Here is a 20,000-nt window from a genome sequence, read left to right as displayed (position 1 = left end):
AATTTCAGCAGCTTTTATCTTACAAATAGTTATATGAACTAAAAAGTTAAGGTGAGTAGCTGCCCCCTTTAATGATCCGATAATGATGAATATATATATATATATATATATATATATATATATATATATATATATATATATATGTATATATATATATGTATATATATATGTATATATATATATATATATATATATATATATATATATATATATATATATATTATATATATATATATTATATATATATATATATGTGTGGTGTGTGTGTGTGTGTGTGTGTGTACATAATTATATACACATATATGTATATATATATATATATATATATATATATATATATATATATATATATATATACATATATATATATATAATGCATATATATAATTGCATGATAGACGCATATACATATATGTATGCTTGTTACGCAGGAGACTACTAGGATGATAAAATTATGAATAAATCGGTTGTCTTTTCAAGAACAATGCTTTTTAAACTTTCATCGCAAAGTTATTGCGAAACACTGAACACAACTGTTGGAATTCCTAGGGGAATTTGCATTTTTCCCCTGCCACAATAAGAAACGAAACTTTGTTCTAGAGGCCTTCCAAACCTATGTAGATTTGAATCTTAAGGATCCAACCCTCTTATACTAATGCCAAAAATCTTATTCACTCTCAGAAAAGCTAAGCCTAACGTATTACATATTATAAAAAATAGCAGCAATCTTAAAATTCAAAAAGAGAAACCAGAAAACTTGCAATAAAAGAAAAAAAAATCATCGTGAATCCCAAGCGACATCCCGATTCTATTTTGTTTCAGAGATCTATAGACGCGCGAAATTTCATTTTCCACAACACAACAAGTTCGATCTTGAAGGCTTCGGGAGGGTCGTGTTTACCTGTGCCTTGCAACGGGTATTAGCAGTAGCAACATCGCGTGTGGTTGGGTGTGAGGTGTCCTGAGCACTCGAATGGTCTGGAATTGGCTCACTTAACGCAGATAAGTCTTGGTAAGCGCTGTAGGTTATTATAAGGCCATTACATAACGTTGACAGGTCCTATATATTACCTCAATATTAGCAGTTTGTTTAAGATCTGATTATTTGGTATGTTCATGTTTATTGAAATTCACGGTGAATGTTTAGAAGATATCCATAGTGGCTGTCAAAAAGGGATTTTTTTCCTCTCGCATATAGATTGGTATTGTTCTATCCTGGGAAGGAAGGCCAACAGGTTTTTGTTTTGTTTTGTTTTGTCTCATTCTGCCAGAAAATACAAGGTAAACAGTATATGGAAGCAATAAGTATAGGTCAAGGAATTCAAACACAGTTTTTAGTTAAAACATATCCAGAGCGTATTACAGAGAATAAAGAAAATTGATATCACAGATAACTCCCACAAAAGTGGGTGTCAAACAATTACCATGGCCTTTGTAGCTTCAGTGCTCTGGTGAGTCAACAATCATCTACCATGTATATTCTTGCAAGATAGAGAGTTCAGTTTCTATAATAGGTCCCAATCATAAAGCCCATCAAAAGGGGTGTCAATGGATTCCTAATGATGTCTAATGCACATGTATAATAGGTATAACCAAGAAGGAAAATTTCTAGAACATGTCTGTGTCATAAGATCCATCCATTGGTATCAATGCAACAAATAAACAAGTACAATATGAGCATCCAAAAATCCCAGAATTTGCTAGCATGGGAGAGATTTTTGAGACATTATTTACTTTGCTGACTCTCCACCTGGACTATTAGGTCAATTTTATGAATAACGCCGCATTACGAAATACCACAAAAGTGGTATCGATGGATTCCTCTCAACCTCTACTAATCATATATAGTGAAATTAACCCTTTCCCGACGGGTGTACTTTCTACGCGAAGTCCCATATGCCGGGCGATTGCAATATTGCATTGAAATCGTCACAATCGCATGACGCCCCGGAACGGGAGTTTTTGGCTGTGTCACACGGGTGTGACGCACCGTCGTCATTGGGTTAATGAGCACTTCCACCCCTGGAGCCCACAATCTGGGTCCCGATAGTAGGGGAGGGCATGAAGTAGATCAAGGAAATTGTGGGGTAAAATATTACGAAATACCATAAAAATGGTATTGATGGATTCCTCTCAGCCTCTACTGTTCATATATAGTGGAAATAATGCGCAATTCCACCTCTGGACCCCACAATCTGGGTCTCTTTTTTTAACCCATTCACGCCGGGGCAGTTCCGGCTTTGCGCGGTCGCAATACCGGGGTTCTCGAACGCATAAGCCTAACGCCTCGAGATTCTCGGGCGCACAAGCCTCACAATGCCCGCCGCGCTCTACACCGAGCGGCGCGGCTTCCCCTCATAGCGCGGGGGGCGCGGCTGGGAAAACCGCAAAAAACCACAATCACGTCTATCACGTGAATGGGTTAAGGCACTTCGTGCTACCTCGTCTTACTTTGGGGCATATTTCGTTTGCAAAATCTTAACCCAGTTACCTACCTAACTTTACCTAGTTTTGAATTAAGCCATAGCCAAGGGGGAGTTCCCCCCCTGGACCCCCCCTTTTTAGGGCACTTCATGCAACATACCTTGTGCAAAATACCCCGAAAAAACACTATCCTCGCCCTGAAATTCAAACATGGCTGTGTTTACGTATTTACGGCTAGCGACAAGCTGTGGACTGGAAACCCCCAATGAAATTACCTGCATGCACTGTTATGTTCTCTCGATAGATGGCGCAATATTCCCCATTATTTACAGTATAATTATAGAGTGCCCTCTATTGAGTGGTCGCGTCATTATCGGTCCTAGCTTCCTATCCTGAGGAATATATGAGATGAAGACTCAGTTACTGTCATCATGGCGCTGTGTGAAGGTTATTCGTGGTCGCGGCATTTTCATCTACACAATTAATTACGCATCATAAGTATCAAGAAGTGCCCTGAATAGGGGAGGTCCACAGGGGGGGCGTAGCTCTCTCTTGGCAAAGGCTGACTTCAAAACTAGGCAACATGAGTTAGGTAGTTGGGTTAAGCTTTTCGTGCTACCGAAGTAGCACGAGGTAGCACGAAGTGCCTTAAAAAGGGGGGGGGGGCAAAGCCCCTCTTGGCTAGGGTAATTGGTTGCAAACGAAATATGACCGGAATTCATATTTTACCCCGCAATTTCCTTGATCTACTTACACCCTACCCTACTATCGGGACTCAGATTGTGGGGTCCAGGGGTGGAATCGCGCATTATTTCCACTATATATGAACAGTAGAGGCTGAGAGGAATCCATCAATACCATTTTTATGGTATTTCGTAACATTTTACCCCACAATTTCCCTGATCTACTTCATGCCCTCCCCTACTATCGGGACCCAGATTGTGGGGTCCAGGGGTGGAATCGTGCATTATTTCCACTATATATGAGTAGGAAAATTTACCGACTGTTATACACACATGTAACTTCATTGGACTATGAGCGTGTGTATTTAATTAAATTAATAGCAAATCAGCATTGATCTAATAATTTGAAAATCATTCAAAACTAATAATATCAATTTAAGTAACAAAAAGTGCTTTGAAAAAGGGGTGTCCAGGGCAGGACAAAGTTCTCCCTTGTCTAACCGCAAAACTGGGTAAAGGTTGTTTGGTTTTTGGGTTTGCAGACCCAAAAATGCCTCGAAAACAGTACACCTAATTCAACTCAAGGTTAGTAGCATGAGTGATCTGAAAAAGGAGTGGTGGTCCTGGGTTTGAACCAGTATACTTTAACCCTTTACTGCTGGATGACAAGATACCACGTCGAGTTGTGGCAGGACCAGCCGCCGGGGACAAGATATTTATTCATGGCTATTCTTCAAGCCGGCATGCCAGGTGATCAGGTGCATAGCACATAGCACATAAATGCCCCCCCCCCCCCCCAAAAAAAAAAGTGGATAATGCATGAATGTACATATGAGTATACATGGAAATTTCACTCCTTTCATGTTTATGATAAAGAGATGATCAAATATGTTCATGATCTGTTTCTAAACTGAGTTCAGAAAAATGTATTTTGATTGTATTTCTTCACTTTTGAGCTTCCATTCTCTCTCTCCCTCCCTCCCTCTCCCTCTCTTTCTCCCTCTCTCCCTTCCTATCCAGTTTCTCTTTCTTTCCTATGCCCTCTCCTCTTCTTTTTTTCCTCTCTATATTCCCTCCCATTCTCACAAACTTTTACCTCTCAAAATGATAGATGCTTTGTATCTTGATTTCAGAATCTGGCCTGGAATTTAACACTAATATTGGTCATAGAAATGAAGAGATAGAAAAAAAATACACTTTATCATGAAGAAGAAGAGGGGAACTAAGAAAATCAAGAAAGAGGTGGTAGAAAAGGAGGAGGACAGACAGGTGACCAAAGAGCAGAAGGAAACGCTATCTTCTGTGTCTGCCAGCGAAAGCTTGGACAACACAACAGTAGACCTAAGCTCCATCTTATCTAGCTCCCTCTCCTCAGAATCGAGTGAAGAATACTTTCCTCTTGACCCAATGACTGTTAGGGACATCTCCACCAAGATCACAACTTCTGAATTTATCTCTTCGAGGAGGAAGGCAGAAATCTGGGGCGAGATTTGCTCTGAGGTTTCAAGTAATGGCACTAGCTGATAGTGTTTTATTTTATTTTTTCTTATTTTATTGTGATGTAAATTTTTAAAGATAAACAAGTAGATTTTATGTTTTTAGTCATTGAATGATTATTGAATATGAAGTGCTTCTGGACTTTTGAATAATCAAGGCATAAGGCTGAACATATGTCTTGGAGAAGATACTAAAGCTTTGGAGACTTCTGGCAGTGCAAAAGAAATTTAAAGAATTGAAGGTAAGGATTTTTATCCTTTTGAATAGTGGTTTCCTTTGTGTAGATTTTCTGCATAGCTTTTAAGATGAAAAGCTTTATTGCAGTAATTATTTTCTGAAAACATATAGTATTACTGTAATGATAAGCACTATTTCTCTCAATTAGTCAAACAGAATGACCATTTTGCCATAACATCACAATATGAATGGAATTTGGCTTGCCACCATTTTCAAACCCACAGTTACATAAGCATAACATTTCATGTAGTATTCTTCATGTTATGATCATAGAGCACATTTATGTAAGATATTACAAACATATAATAATCAAAACCTCAAAAGGATGTGCATACCACATTTTCTCACATATAACCCAATACCAATATTCCACAGGAAGACAGAAAATGATTATGATGTTTTCAAGTATCACAATGTAGACATTGATGTGTAGATTCCAGATATACATTTTTTTTTTTTTTTTTTTTTTTTTTTTTTTTTTTTTTTTTTTTTTTTTTTGTGTGTGTGTGTGTGTGTGTGTGTGTGTGTGTGTGTGTGTGTGTATGTGTGTGTGTGTGTGTGTGTGTGTGTGTGTGTGTGTGTGTGTGTGTGTGTGTGTGTGTGTGTGTGTGTGTGTGTGTGTGTGTGTGTGTGTGTGTGTGGGTGTGTGTGTGTGTGTGTGTGTGTGGATTGAGTTTGAGTAGACAGAAGAGATTGTTTAGTGCATTTCTGGTCAGATCTCAAGACAGTGCATCATTTAAGGTTGATGACTAAACTTGCTGTGCATATTTGGTATCATCATACTATTTATATACTCAATATACTGCTGGTGATGGTGACCTATCTTCAAAATGTCCTTCTTCATTTATCCTGGATTGTGCATTACCGCTGGTATTAACTATTTCTCACCATTACTTATTCCACTGATACTGACACTTTATCCCATTCCTATTAGTTATTGCTCATTTATCCATAACTATCCTAAAACATGCTTGATATATCTTTGTTAATTGTTTTTATTGCAGCAATACTAATGCAAGATGACAGACAGAGTTGTGGTACTTTTAGACATGGACTGCTTCTATGTGCAGGTTGAAGAACGGGACAACCCTCATATAAAGGGGGTCCCAGCTGCAGTGGTGCAGTACAACTCTTGGAAGGGTGGCGGGTAAGTGGATCACTCATTAATTCCAAGTCTTGTGGTGATGAGGAGGTTTCTTTAACCCATTGCAGACGGGGCGCCTAACGACCTAACTGGTCATCAGGGTTGGCGGTCTATGACACTAGCGTCACCAGCTAAAAATTAGAGGGAAATATTTTGCGGCAGACTAGCCCAAACATTATTTTTCCATAAATCCATCATAAAATGTGGGTTTAGGCTGACTTTGGAACCCTGTAGCTCTGGACATAGTGCCATTAGGGTTGTTAGTCAGCTTTAGAATAGTTTTGCAGCTCAAAGGCATCTCCACCAAATACAGGAGGTTATGTTTTTCCCTTTGTTTATTAGCTGGTCAATTGGCCCAGGGAACAGTTGAATAGATATTAGTAATGAGCAGATTTAGAGGCAGATTAACCAATTAGATACAAGCAAAGTGAACATGATGAAGTTCAGGTGATGTGAACTTGCTAATGTGGGTAAATCTTTATTTTTCACCGATTAGGATGTTTCTAAAGTAGAAGCAGTGCAGGGTGTGTAGGCAGAATGAGAATAGGAAGCTGAGCCAGACCATGTGCACATATGGTTGCTTTGTGTTGTGGTACTTGCAGCTATAAGCTGCTTTTTATCCTTCCATAAATCTATATTACTTCAGTAAAAGTGAGTGTAAAGATCACAATGAGCTGATATGGATTTAGATATGCTCCCTCCCTCTGAAATATAAACTGGTGTGTCTAGGAGGTATCACTGGTGTCATTTTGTGGTCAAAACAAGAAAATGGATGCCCTGTGACTAACAGGTTATGAGTAGAATAAAGGTAGATTTATGATAAATAGGAGATGTTTAGAACAGATTAACCCTCTCTCGACGGGTGGTACACCACGGGTACCGCGCATTCAAGGCCCGTTCGCAGGGTGCCGTCATACGGCGTCAATCATTTAATTGATTTAGGCCTATGCATTTGAGAGCCCCGGCATTGCAACTTGCAAGGCTAGAATTCCCCCGGCATGAATGGGTTAAGATGATGGTATATTATGAATAGACTTTGGAGTAGATGAAGATCAATCAACTACTCACTATGATTGTAGCTTGCTGCACTTTATATGTAGAATCCTATTTACCACAATGAGTTACAAGCTGGTGGGCTGTTTTCCCACATTTTTTTCAGTATGAATGAGGTGTGTGTCCTCTACTAAATCTATTCCTGTTTAGTAAGTTTCCTCCAACCAATACCAACATTTATTTTGTCAGCCCGCTGCTTCCTGAGCCTAATACACAGACAAGCTGGAGGTTTTTAAGGGTTTAAGAGCTAAATTAGAATAAAGAGGTGAATTTTGGGTTTTGTAAAGGTTGATGTGAGTAGATTACTGTGTTGTTGTATTTTTGTTGAATGATACATATATGAAGAAAGATTTTAGGAGTAGAATAAGTAGATTTCTTAGGGAGATGGAGATACATTAAAAGTAACAGTTGGGGTTTGCAATCTTAGAGCATTCTAATTATTATTTTTTGGTATATATGATAATTATTTTTATTTGACCCTTATCAAAATCAGAAGCTTTCCCAAGATATTCCCATATAAGGCAGACAGTGTCAATGGAAAATTGCAGTTTTGGAGTTTGCAGTATGGTTTGCTAGTTGTGCCACAAATAAAAATACCTGCAGTGTCTCATGAAAAGTAATTTTCCCTCCATCATTTAGAATTATGAAATCAAATTTTGCCATTTTCTACAGATAGTCATGAGAAAATAATCCTCAAAGTGGGCACCAGTGGTAGCCATGTGGCAATCCAGTCAAGTTTTACTGTAAAGTGAGCGAGAGGCACACAGCCTTTCTTGCTCTCTTTTATTTGCTCATAACAGTACTAGAACCTTTTTTTCTCTATTTTAATCATCATCAAGTTTTACCATATTGTAAGGCCTATAATTGCCAGTTGACAGTGTTTATCAATGTTGCAATAGACGGAATTTGTAATATTGAGTTCTTTACACTCAACATATAGAAATATTATTGTTTCATGGGAGGAAAAAAGTATCCCTAATGAAAAAAATGTGAATTAATGGGGAAGAGGAAGATGACCTGTGCAACGTGTAATTGCTATAACTTAATGCAGCTTTATTGGCACAGGGGTACATTGCAGTTGCTGCTCATAGTCTGAGTCACCCTCCTCTTCCCAGTCTGCCAGCACATTCTGCACCATTAAACTGGGGAGTCAGCATCTTACTTATGTGTCATTGTTACCTAATGGCACTCTATAGAGACAGTGCGTGGATGCCCTTGATGGTTCGCTTTCTTGTTGGTGCTAGGAGAGCTTGGTGCTACCTACTTTTGTGGTTTTAAACTAAGCCTAATTTGTGAATAATAGTATATTTTAGTAATTTTGATTATAAGTACCATCATTTGTTACCCTTTAGAAATATCACTGTTAGAGTCATAAAGAAATACAGTGCACTAGTATCCAGTATCAGCCATACCCCTGACACTGATTGTAAAGACAAAAAATTGAGCATCATTGCAGTGTTCACATCCAGATGCAACTTTTTTAGTACTTTCAAAAACATAGGAAAAAAATGCACAATGTTAATACACAGTATAAAAGATAGGAAGAAAATCAGTGAGAAGTAATCATTCTAACGCCAATTTTGTGGGAATTACCCTGTCACGATGGGGTAAAGTCTCCACAGAAAAGTTATAAGGGACTTCACTAGTATATTTAAATTTTTCCATATATCTCAAAGTTACCATACATTGAATTTATGGGCCTTTTGAATTGAAAATATCCTTTAATGCTCACCAATTGTTGAGCATCTTCCAAATTATAAACTTAATAATTCCATGAGGCCTCCGAAGGAGAGGCCAGAATATATCACATTAAAATGAACATGTTTGGTACTTAAATTTGTTTTATTTAATTCCTTTTTCAGAATTATAGCTGTGAACTATGAAGCACGAGCCTTTGGTGTAAAGAGAGGGATGCGGGGAGATGAGGCTCGTGGCAAGTGTCCTGACATACAGCTTGTTCAGGTGCCTGTAAATCGTGGCAAGGCTGACCTCACCAAGTAAGCACCATTGAAGAGTACCTAGAGCTTTACTACAGAATTGTGGTTTAAGTTTAATGCATAAAAGTAGTAAAGATAGGTTAGATGGATTATTTGAGCTTCAATGATGAAGTGATGTCTGTGTAAAAAAATTGATATCTAACACTTACTAGATATTTACCATTATTCCATTTATTATATTACTTATTGTGAGCCATAAGTACAAATGATATGATACTCATGGCTAATTTGATAATTACAATTGTTGTAGTAATTTTATATAATGATCTAATCTTTTTTTGCAATTGCCATATAAACATATATGAGGATTCATTATGTAGCCATCCACAAAAGGTTTAAAACTATTAACTCCTCAGAACATAATGGGATGGTTGGTTAACAGGCTTAGTTCACCATTTCCATTTCCCACAAACTAGGGGCAGCAGTCTGTTTTCGTAACCCCTTCACTCCAGGCAGTAGAAAATGCGCTCCATGCCGAATCCAGGCTACCAGCATGCACCAAATTTTAAATGTTGCTATTGAATATAGCAAGTTTTAAGCCAAAACATCAAGATAATTGTCATGTAATAAATATCAGAATATGCAGAATTAACCTTGTCCCCCCTGTGCACGTGAGAAGTTATTTACATGGGTTGGGAGGAGTGACCTTGGTGAGAGACCTCAGTGACTCAGAGGACAACAGACAATATTTTTACATTATGTTCCATAAAGAAATAATAAAAGTATTGCTAGCAGGGCGCATCATAACCTCCCCTGCTATAAGCGAATCACACTCCTATGTAATAATAATGAAAGTCAAGTAAGCCATCGTATCATATATGACCTATATTCTGAAAGATCTCGTGCAGTATTCGGAAGTGGTGCGAGGACGCAGTATACGAATCCTCGTGTTCTAGAGGTTAACATGGTATGGCTATCGTGTAGATACAGGTTAAGAATTCAGACTTTTTGTTTAATGTTTTTTTCTCTCTCTCATTTTAGGTATCGTGATGCTGGTAAAGAGGTGATAAAGGTGCTTTGTGACTTCAGTGACTGTGTTGAAAGAGCCAGCATAGATGAGGCCTACATTGAACTGACAAAAACAGTAGAAAATAGGATCAAAAAGAATAATGGCAGCCACATTACCAAAGATATACTCAAGTCAAGCTGGGTTGTGGGATATGATAAGTCAGAGACCGAGGACCAACAAGGTATGTTGGAGTAATGCTTGTTTTTTCAACTTCATGATATGTGTGTGTGTTGCTAGTTGACTGATATCTTAAAACAAAGATATACAGAGAGAAGTTAAAGTAATTTCATTAATGGCATGTTATTTACCCAGGTGTCAGAGAGAAGGGTGTTCATGAATGGTTAAACAGTGTTTTTGAAAATGAAGAGGATGCAGCTTTGCCTCTTGACTCAAACCATCCCAATTGGGATAATATAAGATTAGCTTATGGAGCAGTCATTTGTGAAGAGATGAGAGCAGCAGTTCTGGCACAGACAGGATTCAAATGTTCAGCTGGGATTACTCACAACAAGGTTTGTTTATATTTTCTCTTTGTTTTGCCCAAATTTACCTGTATAGGCAGACATTTAGGTGTTTATATGTAATGGTTATTGGAGTTTGAAATGTTGAGATATCTTTTATTACCCTTTTGAGATGGGCCAGATCTTAACCCATTGGTCGCGGTATTTAAAAAATGTTTGTGCAGTAGGATGGCTGTTTTACATGTCTGGCACGGTGCCATCCGCATCTATGACCGACTCTGCCTTTGCAGCAAATCATGCCATCCACTGCTAATGGGTTAAGATGGTCAGCCTGGGCTGGGCATATTATGATGTGTGCTCTCTATTATTTTCTAGATTTATGGTATGACGTATGAGTCTCTGTTTGATATATTAGCAAAGTGATACTAATTTGTGTTTGTAATAATAGGGTATTATACCTGAAAGAATAAGTAGCTTGTAATTTCAACAAAAGGAAAAAGGCAGCACCAAAGTTGATCTGACTCCATGAAACATGCCTGTAATAATGCAGTAATGCATTTTTTTTATATATGAATATCCTCTCTGAAAAGGACTTGAATCCACTCACTCTGGGTAACAAAGACCAACTTAAATGGATTGTCTGATCAGTTTATACACTCACCCCATGAAAATTATAAAGACATACTCATTCTAGAATATCAATAGCCAGGTCACAGATAGTTCTTGTGAGCACTTGGTAGAATGGATTCAGATATTCAGATACAATGCCAAATTACCGATATTGTAAAATGTACATCTAGAAACAACTTTACTAACCTGGCATTACATTGAAATCTGAATTACTTCCATCAAGTGCACATGGCTTTGCAGAGATAATTTCCATAAAGCTAGCATGGCCTCTGGTTAGACAGTGCTCTTAACCCATTCACGCCGGGGCGGAATTTTGCCTACTCCCGATCATGCCGGGAAGATTTCAAGCACGCAACCGTTCATCCCGGGGTGTTTTCCCGCTGCGCGAGGTCGCGCTGACGCTCGCAGAGCGTTTTTCACCCACCCTATCCTTATGGTTTGCGTGATTGCGTCTAAAGTGTAGACATGTGTAGAAAGTAGTGCTATGTTCAGAGGAGGTATATAAGTCGAAAAAGATGTTATAGCACTGTTTTTTTAGTGTTATTCTATTGAACTTTTTCCATATTCTTAACTCCTATGTTGTAATACCAATGGGAAATGGAAGCTTTCTTCTAGTGAGGTAACAAACATAGTTTTTTTTTTTTTTTTTTTTTTTCAATTTTTATTTCTTCCTAAAAGAAAAGAAAGAGAATATGAACAACCATACATGTGCATACAAGTGAATGCATGTAACAGCATTGTTTTTTCAAGTGTCATTTACTTTTAGTGGGGCAACAAAAAGATGTTATATAATTTTCTTTTTTTTCTTTTTTTTTATTCGTCGGCCAATTACAATTGATTTTACGATAGTCTTTCGACTCAGATCATCTTATTCAACAAATCAGAAACAGAAATCACCATGACAGCATCAATATTACATATATACCTGTGATGTCATTTATATTACGTCATATCCCATTTTCTACTATTTAGAAGGATAAACCAAAGTAGCAAAGACAAATCAAGTATGAAAATCGAATTGTACTAAGAATAATCTAAATCAGACGTTTCAGCACGTCGCTACTGGCCTCCCGGCGCGAATGGGTTAAGTTGTGTAGTTTAGCGGTTTAGTTTACCTTTCTGGGTGTTACCTAGAGTGAGTAGGGAGGGTGATAGCAAAAGAATACATCATACATAATTATTGCTGGCGTGCATTTTATAGCCAAATATCAGTGTTTGGAAAATTTAAATTGAAGATAATGTTCATATTTATAATAAGGATTTGCCAGAGTTAGGTTTAAATTGTTGATACCCAAAGTAAGTAATGATTTTATCTTTTCCCATATTAAGTCATATCATATTATTGAATACTAATAAGAAAGATACTGCTTCACAGTGGGGAAGTATAGGTGGCCATATGCAACAACTTTATATGCTGTCTATAAAAAAATATTTTTTTCTTGATGTGGAAGTTCTAAGGATAACATGACTTACAGAATAGGAGTAGATTTTGCATTTGTTCTTATTTTTTCTCCACTTTATATTGTTATGATTACTAAAGGGTTATATGCATTATAAGAGGTTATAATTGCTAATAGCAATAAATAGATTGAGACTACTTAAATATGGTTTATTATTTAACTTATTTGCAATGGTTGCCGTCCTATCTCATGGTCGAAAAATATCCCCGGATCCGGGTAACATCCTGAGACGTTGTACATTGTTTCGCCGAGTTCCGGGAGGGGCAGTTGTGACGTGCTGAAACATCAGCAGTAGATATAATGTAAATATAATCACTTTACTTTATTTCAACTATGTGATATTGATGACATCATGGTAATTTCTGCTTCTTGATCGGTTGAATAAAAAGCTCTGATTTGAAAAACTAATACAAAATCAGATGTGATTGGCCAAGAAATAAAATAAAGTAAAAAATTGATAATGCAATACTACTTCTAATTTGTCGATTATCCGTGATATCAAGTTTGTCACATCATGAGGTACAAGCACATACTAAAAAAAGAAAGTATAATACATGTTTTTTGATGCCCCATTAAGAGATAGCTTCCACTTTCCATTGGTATTTTCACATAGAAGTAAAGAATATAGGCAAAGTTCAATAAAGTAAAACTAGAAAAGCATTACTCTAACATGTTTTTTGACTAAAATAACTCCTCTGAACATAGCAATTTTTTTACGTGCCTTTACATTGTAGGGGCATTCATGAAAACCATAAGAATAGGATGGGTAAAAAGTGCTCTGAGAAGTTCAGTGCAGCCCCGCACAGTGAGAAAACACCCTGGCACGAAGTGTCGTGTGCTTGTCATCTTCCCAGCATAAGCGAGAGTAGGCGAAAATAGTCCCATCGTGAATGGGTTAAGTAATATCATAGCTATCAAAACACTCAGGACTTGTTAAGGACAAGTCTTGGTATAAAAAAAGAAAACAGAATGAAAATAATTGGTAGAATGACATAATCGGCACCAAATACCTATTTTATAAACCTATAACATGTATCAGTCATCTTGAATTTTCTCTAGGTGCATGAGGTTGGATCTAGGGTGGACCTTTAAGGTCTGACACCCAATAAAACTAAAGCTAAATTGTCTCTTGATTTATAGTATTTAATTATTGAAATGAAGGAAATTTCAATGAAAGACATATGGTTGTACAATTTGTAAGTATATAAAAGAAAAATTAAATGGATAAAGTTTTCAATTCAAGATTCTCATGACTGCAGTAGTTAAAGAAAAAGAAGTACAAAGATAGCTAGAAGTTAGTTTTAATAGGTGCCTTTCTTCTTATTGTTATTCTCCTCCTCCTCCTCCTCCTCCTTCCTTTTCTTATCTTGACTTCTTTCTGTTGTTTCCCAGATATCCAAGATATTTACTTGCCAAGTATTCACATTTGCCAGAATGCCATTATATTTTCAGGTCATGGATTTCTTAGCATATTTAATGATAAGAGAATGGCCATTCTGCCAGTATGTGACCTTTGTTTTCGATAGACCTAGGTCAGTGATATTGCACCACCTTCAACATATACTTTTCTAGTGTTGAAATTTGTTTGATCCATTTATTTTATACAAATATTTTATACCATATGAAAAGAAATCAATACTTATTTTTCTTAATGATTGTTTTTGTATGATTCCCTATTATTCATTTTTTACATACTCTTAGATGCTGAGCAAATTGGCATGTGGCCTCCACAAGCCAAACCAGCAGACTGTCCTGCCAAAGGATGAAGTTGGCCAACTTTGGGATGGCTTACCTGTTGGAAAAGTGCGTCACCTTGGAGGAAAGCTTGGCGACTCACTCACTGAGGAGATGGGCTGCAACACCATGGGTGACCTGGCACGGCTGTCTCTCAAGCAACTAATGGGCCGATATGATAACAAGACAGCGTAAGAAGGATAATTTTGTATACTATGTAGTATTCAATCATTGTTACAAAATATTTGTGTGTGTGAGTGTGTTTGTGAAGGACAATAGCCCAAGAATTAATGTGCCAAAGATCTATTACTTTAACATTTGGGGAAATTATGCACTGAAAGTTTAATAGAATATTGAATTAAGCACTTATGAATTAATATCTAGCTCTGTCTGCCCAGTTTCCAAATAGATTGTTATACTCAGTGTGATAAAAGTATTACAGTTTTATGGGTCGACAAAAAGCAACTTTATTTTTTTCATATTTGTGTACTTTTGTAAACAAAATTAAAGAAATAACCATCCCCAATAAAGATAACATGAAGAGATTGGGAAGAGGAAGGAGACATGTGCCAGTCAAACTGGCACAGAGCCACATTGTAGATGCTGGACATGATCCTCTTCCCATTCTGCTGTCACATCCTGTACAGCTAATACTTTAGAGCAGGAAGTTTTCATCTTGATGATGTTAATCTCTGAGACTGGTGCTTGGTAGAGAGCACGGATAAGTGCCCTACATGGTTTTATATTCTGCTGGTGCTAGGAAAGATTTGTTTTGAGATTTTGAACTAAACCTATTTTGGTGAATGTTATGGCAATTATAGTAATTATAATTGCATTTGCCAACATCAGTCACTAATTAGAGTCATTACTCATAGTGTAATAAAGAAACATAGTGATGCCATGACGAATAACATCACACATGTCATAACGCCTGTTGTCAGGCAGAAAACCTAGGCATCATGTAGAATAACTATGCATCTAAAGAATCACCAACACTGATATTAGATCCTATGAAATATTATTTACTGTATCAAGAGTGTAAACCACCATCTGTCAACAGTTTGTTATTTCTTAGGGGCCTTCTAGAGAAAGGGAATATTTGATAAGTTGTCCTATAAATATTACATTTTAGAGATTCTTTCTTCAGTTGTGTGTTGATATTGTTCATTTTTTAGAGAAAGATTTTGGGATTAGCCAAACAAGAAGCCCCACCAAAAACAGGTTTTAATGATTATATCTTGTGTATGCTCCAACTCAATAAGTTCTTCATCAGTTTAAAATTTAGTTGTGCTAACTGGTTGTCAAGGCGGGTAGTCTACAACACTAGCGGCACCAGCTAAAAATTAGAGGGACAGGGAAAGAGTTTTTTCCACCCTCTGGGTAGCGCAGACTAGCCCAAACAATATTTTTCCTTAAATTCATTATAAAATGCAAGTTTAGGCTGACTTTGGAACCCTGTAGCTCTAGCACTGTTACAGCCATAATACTTCATGACTGTGTGCGCGCTTCAAATGTGAGCAGATCCCAATGTCACATCATATACATATTGACTCCTGTCTTTCAGGCCTAATCGGTGCCATTATATATGTCATGATACCTGTACGCAATGGGTTAAAAAAGCAAGATATGCACTACTTGAGAGTTTTTATTTATTGTAGAAAATATTATTATTGATATATATATATATATATATATATATTTCTTTCTTTCTTTCTTTTAAGCCTTCACTTTTATGCAATTTTAACAATCCCCTTCCCATGGAATGGGCCCCTTACAGAAAGGTTAAAATTGTTGAATGATTTTGATGTCCATAAGCATTGGGACACTTAGGGGCAAGATATTAGTTATATAGTTGTTACCTTTATTATTGTGCTACTGGTTATTTTATATTTAATTTTTACCACTAGCAAGAAATTGGGGGTGAAAAATAAGCATGTAAATACTTTATATTTTTTTTATAGATATGTCCAATCCTTACACATCACTAACAATTTCTGCATAGTAAATCCTTGGTTCCAAAGATGACAGCTTTGTAATGAAAGTTACTGTCTTTGTTAGATATGAGCCCCAGTTATTTGTCACATTAATCTTGTTTTGTCAACCCTTTGGTTGCATATCTGGATTTTGAGCTTGTTCCTGAAAGTGTTAACTCCCCACAAATAAAAGTGAATGTTTTCCTTCATGTTTACCTTTTTATCAAGTATAATATAATTTTCATAAATATACATCTTGTGGGATATTGCATTATTTATACAGAAAAATACCCTCAGCACTTGTAAAAATCAGGATGTAAATACTTAATTTTCAGTTTATTTTTATTGCATAGATATGTCCAATCTTAACCCTATGACGACGGTGCGTCACACTCGTGTGACACAGCCAAACTCCCGATGCCGGGGCGTCATGCGATTGTGACGATTACAATGCAATATTGCAATCGCCCGGCATAGGGGACTTCACGTAGCGAGTGCCCCGTCGGGAAAGGGTTAATACATCACTGACATATATATATATATATATATATATATATATATATATATATATATATATACATATATATATATATATATATATATATATATATATATATATATATATATATATATATATATATATTCTATAAGTTTCAGAAAATTTTGCATAATGACAAAAATTCCAGAAACAATTGACTGGCTACTAGTATCTCTGGTATATTCCATAAAATTATCAATTGCATATTTGTTCAAAGATAGCTGAATGGTCTAAACTTGAGTTCACCTGCAAAGGAATATAAGACATTCTTTTTTGCCTTCAGGCATTGGCTGTTCAACCTTGGTAAAGGAGTGGATATAGAACAAGTCACATCCCGCCAGTTGCCGAAAAGTATTGGATGTGGCAAAAATTTCCAAGGCAAAGAAGCTCTAAATACACAGGAAAAGGTAATGTTTTTTTTTTTTTTTTTATGTGTGTTTGCATGTGCGCTCATATGTGCATGCGCGTGCGTGTGTGCATATGTGTGTGTTGTTGTGTGTGTGTGTGTGTGTGTGTGTGTGTGTGTGTGTGTGTGTGTGTGTGTGTGTGTGTGTGTGTGTGTGTGTGTGTGTGTGTGTGTGTGTGTGTGTGTGTGTGTGTGTGTGTGTGTGTGTGTGTGTGTGTGTGTGTGTGTGTGTGTGTGTGTGTGTGTGCATGGGTGTTTTTGTGTGCTTATGAGTGTGAGTGAATGGTTGTTGAACTATTTTGGTATACATCAGTGTTTTAAACAACTGTTTAGTGCTATATTTTGTTGTACAAAGTAAAATTAGTTTCCTTTTAACCATGATTTAAATTGATTACCATATCCTATGCTATGTACTGATTCATATGATATTATGTATTTTTTTATTATGTATTACATACTGATATCAGTAATGATCTCTTGCTATCATGTTTTAATCCACCTGTGCATATTCACATCATCAAATCTCATTCCTGTTATCATTAACAAGATATGATAGAATGAACTGTGTATGGGCTACTGACACATCTTGGTGTCCCAGCAGTAGTGGGTAGCCCTAACTGCAGTAAGATGCATCCACTATGAAAGTCATGGAAGATCAGGAATTGATGGGGAAACATACGACTCCTGGCAACCTCTGTATGCAAACACCATCACAGTTGAGAATAGAGTTGGCACAGGGAAATCCATGAGTCAGTGTATGAAGTATGGCCCTGAGGGGTTCCCAACAGGACACCTTACTTTAACATATTACCTGTCAAAGAGCACAATTGGAACTTCCTCATACTGCCATTATTTTTCTTGCATGGTAACATTCAGTGTTGTGGCAGCAGAGGAGCGAGGAGGTGGGTACTTGCTCCTCTCATCAGATACTTTGAATTGCAGCAGTAAAAGTCATGGGACATGCGTGATACATATAGCATCAGCACAACCTGATTAGGAGCACCACATGAGCCATCAGTGAACATGAAATGCTATGGTCATTCTTTTAGATAGGTTATTTTTGTTTCAGAATAATTTTATATTTAGTTGCATTTCAGGAGATTCTGCATTTTGTTTATGAAATTTCATAATTTCTTATATTTATATGTGTCATATCATTAACCCATTGCAGACAGGGATAGATTTGCTTGACCAGTCTCCAGGATGGGTTTTATTTCAGAACTAGGCAGTGTTTTTTTTATCCTATTACGGTAGTACTGTATCCATTGGAGGGCAGTCTCATTGGCTAACTTCAGGTCTTGATCAGAGTAATGAGGACCCTCTATACCAGTGGTTCTCAAACTGGGTGCCGCGGCACCCTGGGGTGCCACGGACAGCGCCTAGGGGTGCCACAAGATTGCCATGAATTTTGTCTTGGCTAGATCGTTTCAAGGTACATTTGTAAAACAGTTTGTAGCAGTCTGCCTATAATTAAATGTCGGTGTAGGAAGTTACTTGCTCTAATATTTTACTAAAATATAGGTAGATATTTCCTTTTGCACACTACTACTACTACTACTACTACTACTACTGATAACATAACTCTTAAGTTAATCTAATATTCTGAATCTAATTCCACTGACGAGTTCCATGTTTGGGCATGTACTACAGTACATCATATGTTAATTTGGGTTTGAGTATGGATAATAATTTTAAATCATTAATTAAAGTAATTCAAACAGGTACAATTTTATATCAGAAGTTAATTCATGTGAGGAGGGGTGATGGTGAAAAAGGGGTGCCACAGAAAGGATTATATAAATTCAGGGTGCCATCACTGAAAAAAGATTGAGAACCACTGCTCTATACATTCTAAAAGTAAGTGATCCATTATCTGGATGGGTTCTCCACATTGACATTCTAGGCTGGTGGTCATTCCCCATTTGTAAAGGTTGTCTTTACTTTTCCCCACTTTTGATCTTGCCCTGTTCAGGCTTACCCAGTCTCTTCTGCTCAGGTTTGATCCCTGTGGCAAGGTTTCACCTAGGTCTGGCAGGGCCTGATTATGTAGCTGGCATTCGGCTGCCTGCCAGCGTTCAAGCCTATGTTCTGCTGCCTGGCTTTTCTCTAGACCTTCAATAGTTAGGAAACTATTGCGGGACTTTAACCTTCTCCTCACTTCTTGATGGACATGGAGTGTGTGTCGTGGGTCATTCATCTGCTTATGACGTTCTATCATTGTGATAGTTTCTCGTCGGATATTTGGTGGTGGGATGCCTGATAGCCTGTACAATGCTGGCAATGGTATAGGATTCATGGTGCCTGTGATTATCTGACATGCTCTATTCAGCTCTGGATCGACTCTGTGTGCGTAGCATGATCTGGCCCATACTGGGACACAGTACTCAGCAGTGGAGTAGCAGAGTGCCAGTACTGCCTGCCTTAGGGTTTTTGGGTCTGTTCCCCAGCTGGTGTTGGCTAGTTTGCTGAGGAGATTATTCTTTGTCGAGAGTTTCCCTTTCAATTTGTTGATATGTTCTTTGAAAGAGAGTGTTCAGTCTAGAGTGACACCTAGATAAACTGGGTTTGGTTGGTGTTCCAGTTTTGTATCATCCCAGGTTATTTGAAGCTTTCTATTTGCTTCCCTGTTATTGAGGTGGAAAGCACATACCTGGGTTTTGTTGGGATTAGCACTAAGGTGCCACTTTTTGTAGTAGGTGGAAAGTGTTGTTAGGGCATTTGATAGCCTTCCTTTGATCTCACTGAAGGAGGGTG

The 20,000-nt window shown here is 37.3% G+C and overlaps 1 protein-coding gene across 1 annotated transcript in view; it reads left to right on the top strand.

Moving 5' to 3' along the window:
* Positions 1–855: 855 nt before the first annotated feature.
* The window catches only part of LOC122257527 (uncharacterized), a 31,311-nt gene continuing 12,166 nt past the window's right edge, over positions 856–20,000 (top strand). Inside the window, exons 1-8 of the mRNA XM_043022841.2 lie at positions 856–1,012; positions 4,241–4,845; positions 5,846–5,988; positions 8,901–9,035; positions 10,017–10,225; positions 10,357–10,556; positions 14,297–14,520; positions 17,124–17,247. Coding sequence (XP_042878775.2) covers positions 5,861–5,988; positions 8,901–9,035; positions 10,017–10,225; positions 10,357–10,556; positions 14,297–14,520; positions 17,124–17,247 — 1,020 coding nt within the window. The 5' untranslated portion in view covers positions 856–1,012; positions 4,241–4,845; positions 5,846–5,860. The remainder of the gene's footprint in view (positions 1,013–4,240; positions 4,846–5,845; positions 5,989–8,900; positions 9,036–10,016; positions 10,226–10,356; positions 10,557–14,296; positions 14,521–17,123; positions 17,248–20,000) is intronic.

Source organism: Penaeus japonicus, unplaced genomic scaffold, assembly GCF_977035675.1.
Source record: "Penaeus japonicus unplaced genomic scaffold, GWHDUDI00000001_assembly GWHDUDI00000020, whole genome shotgun sequence".
Lineage (NCBI taxonomy): Eukaryota > Metazoa > Arthropoda > Malacostraca > Decapoda > Penaeidae > Penaeus > Penaeus japonicus.
Note: the sequence above shows the minus strand (reverse complement) of the source record. Positions and strands in the feature narration are given on the sequence as shown.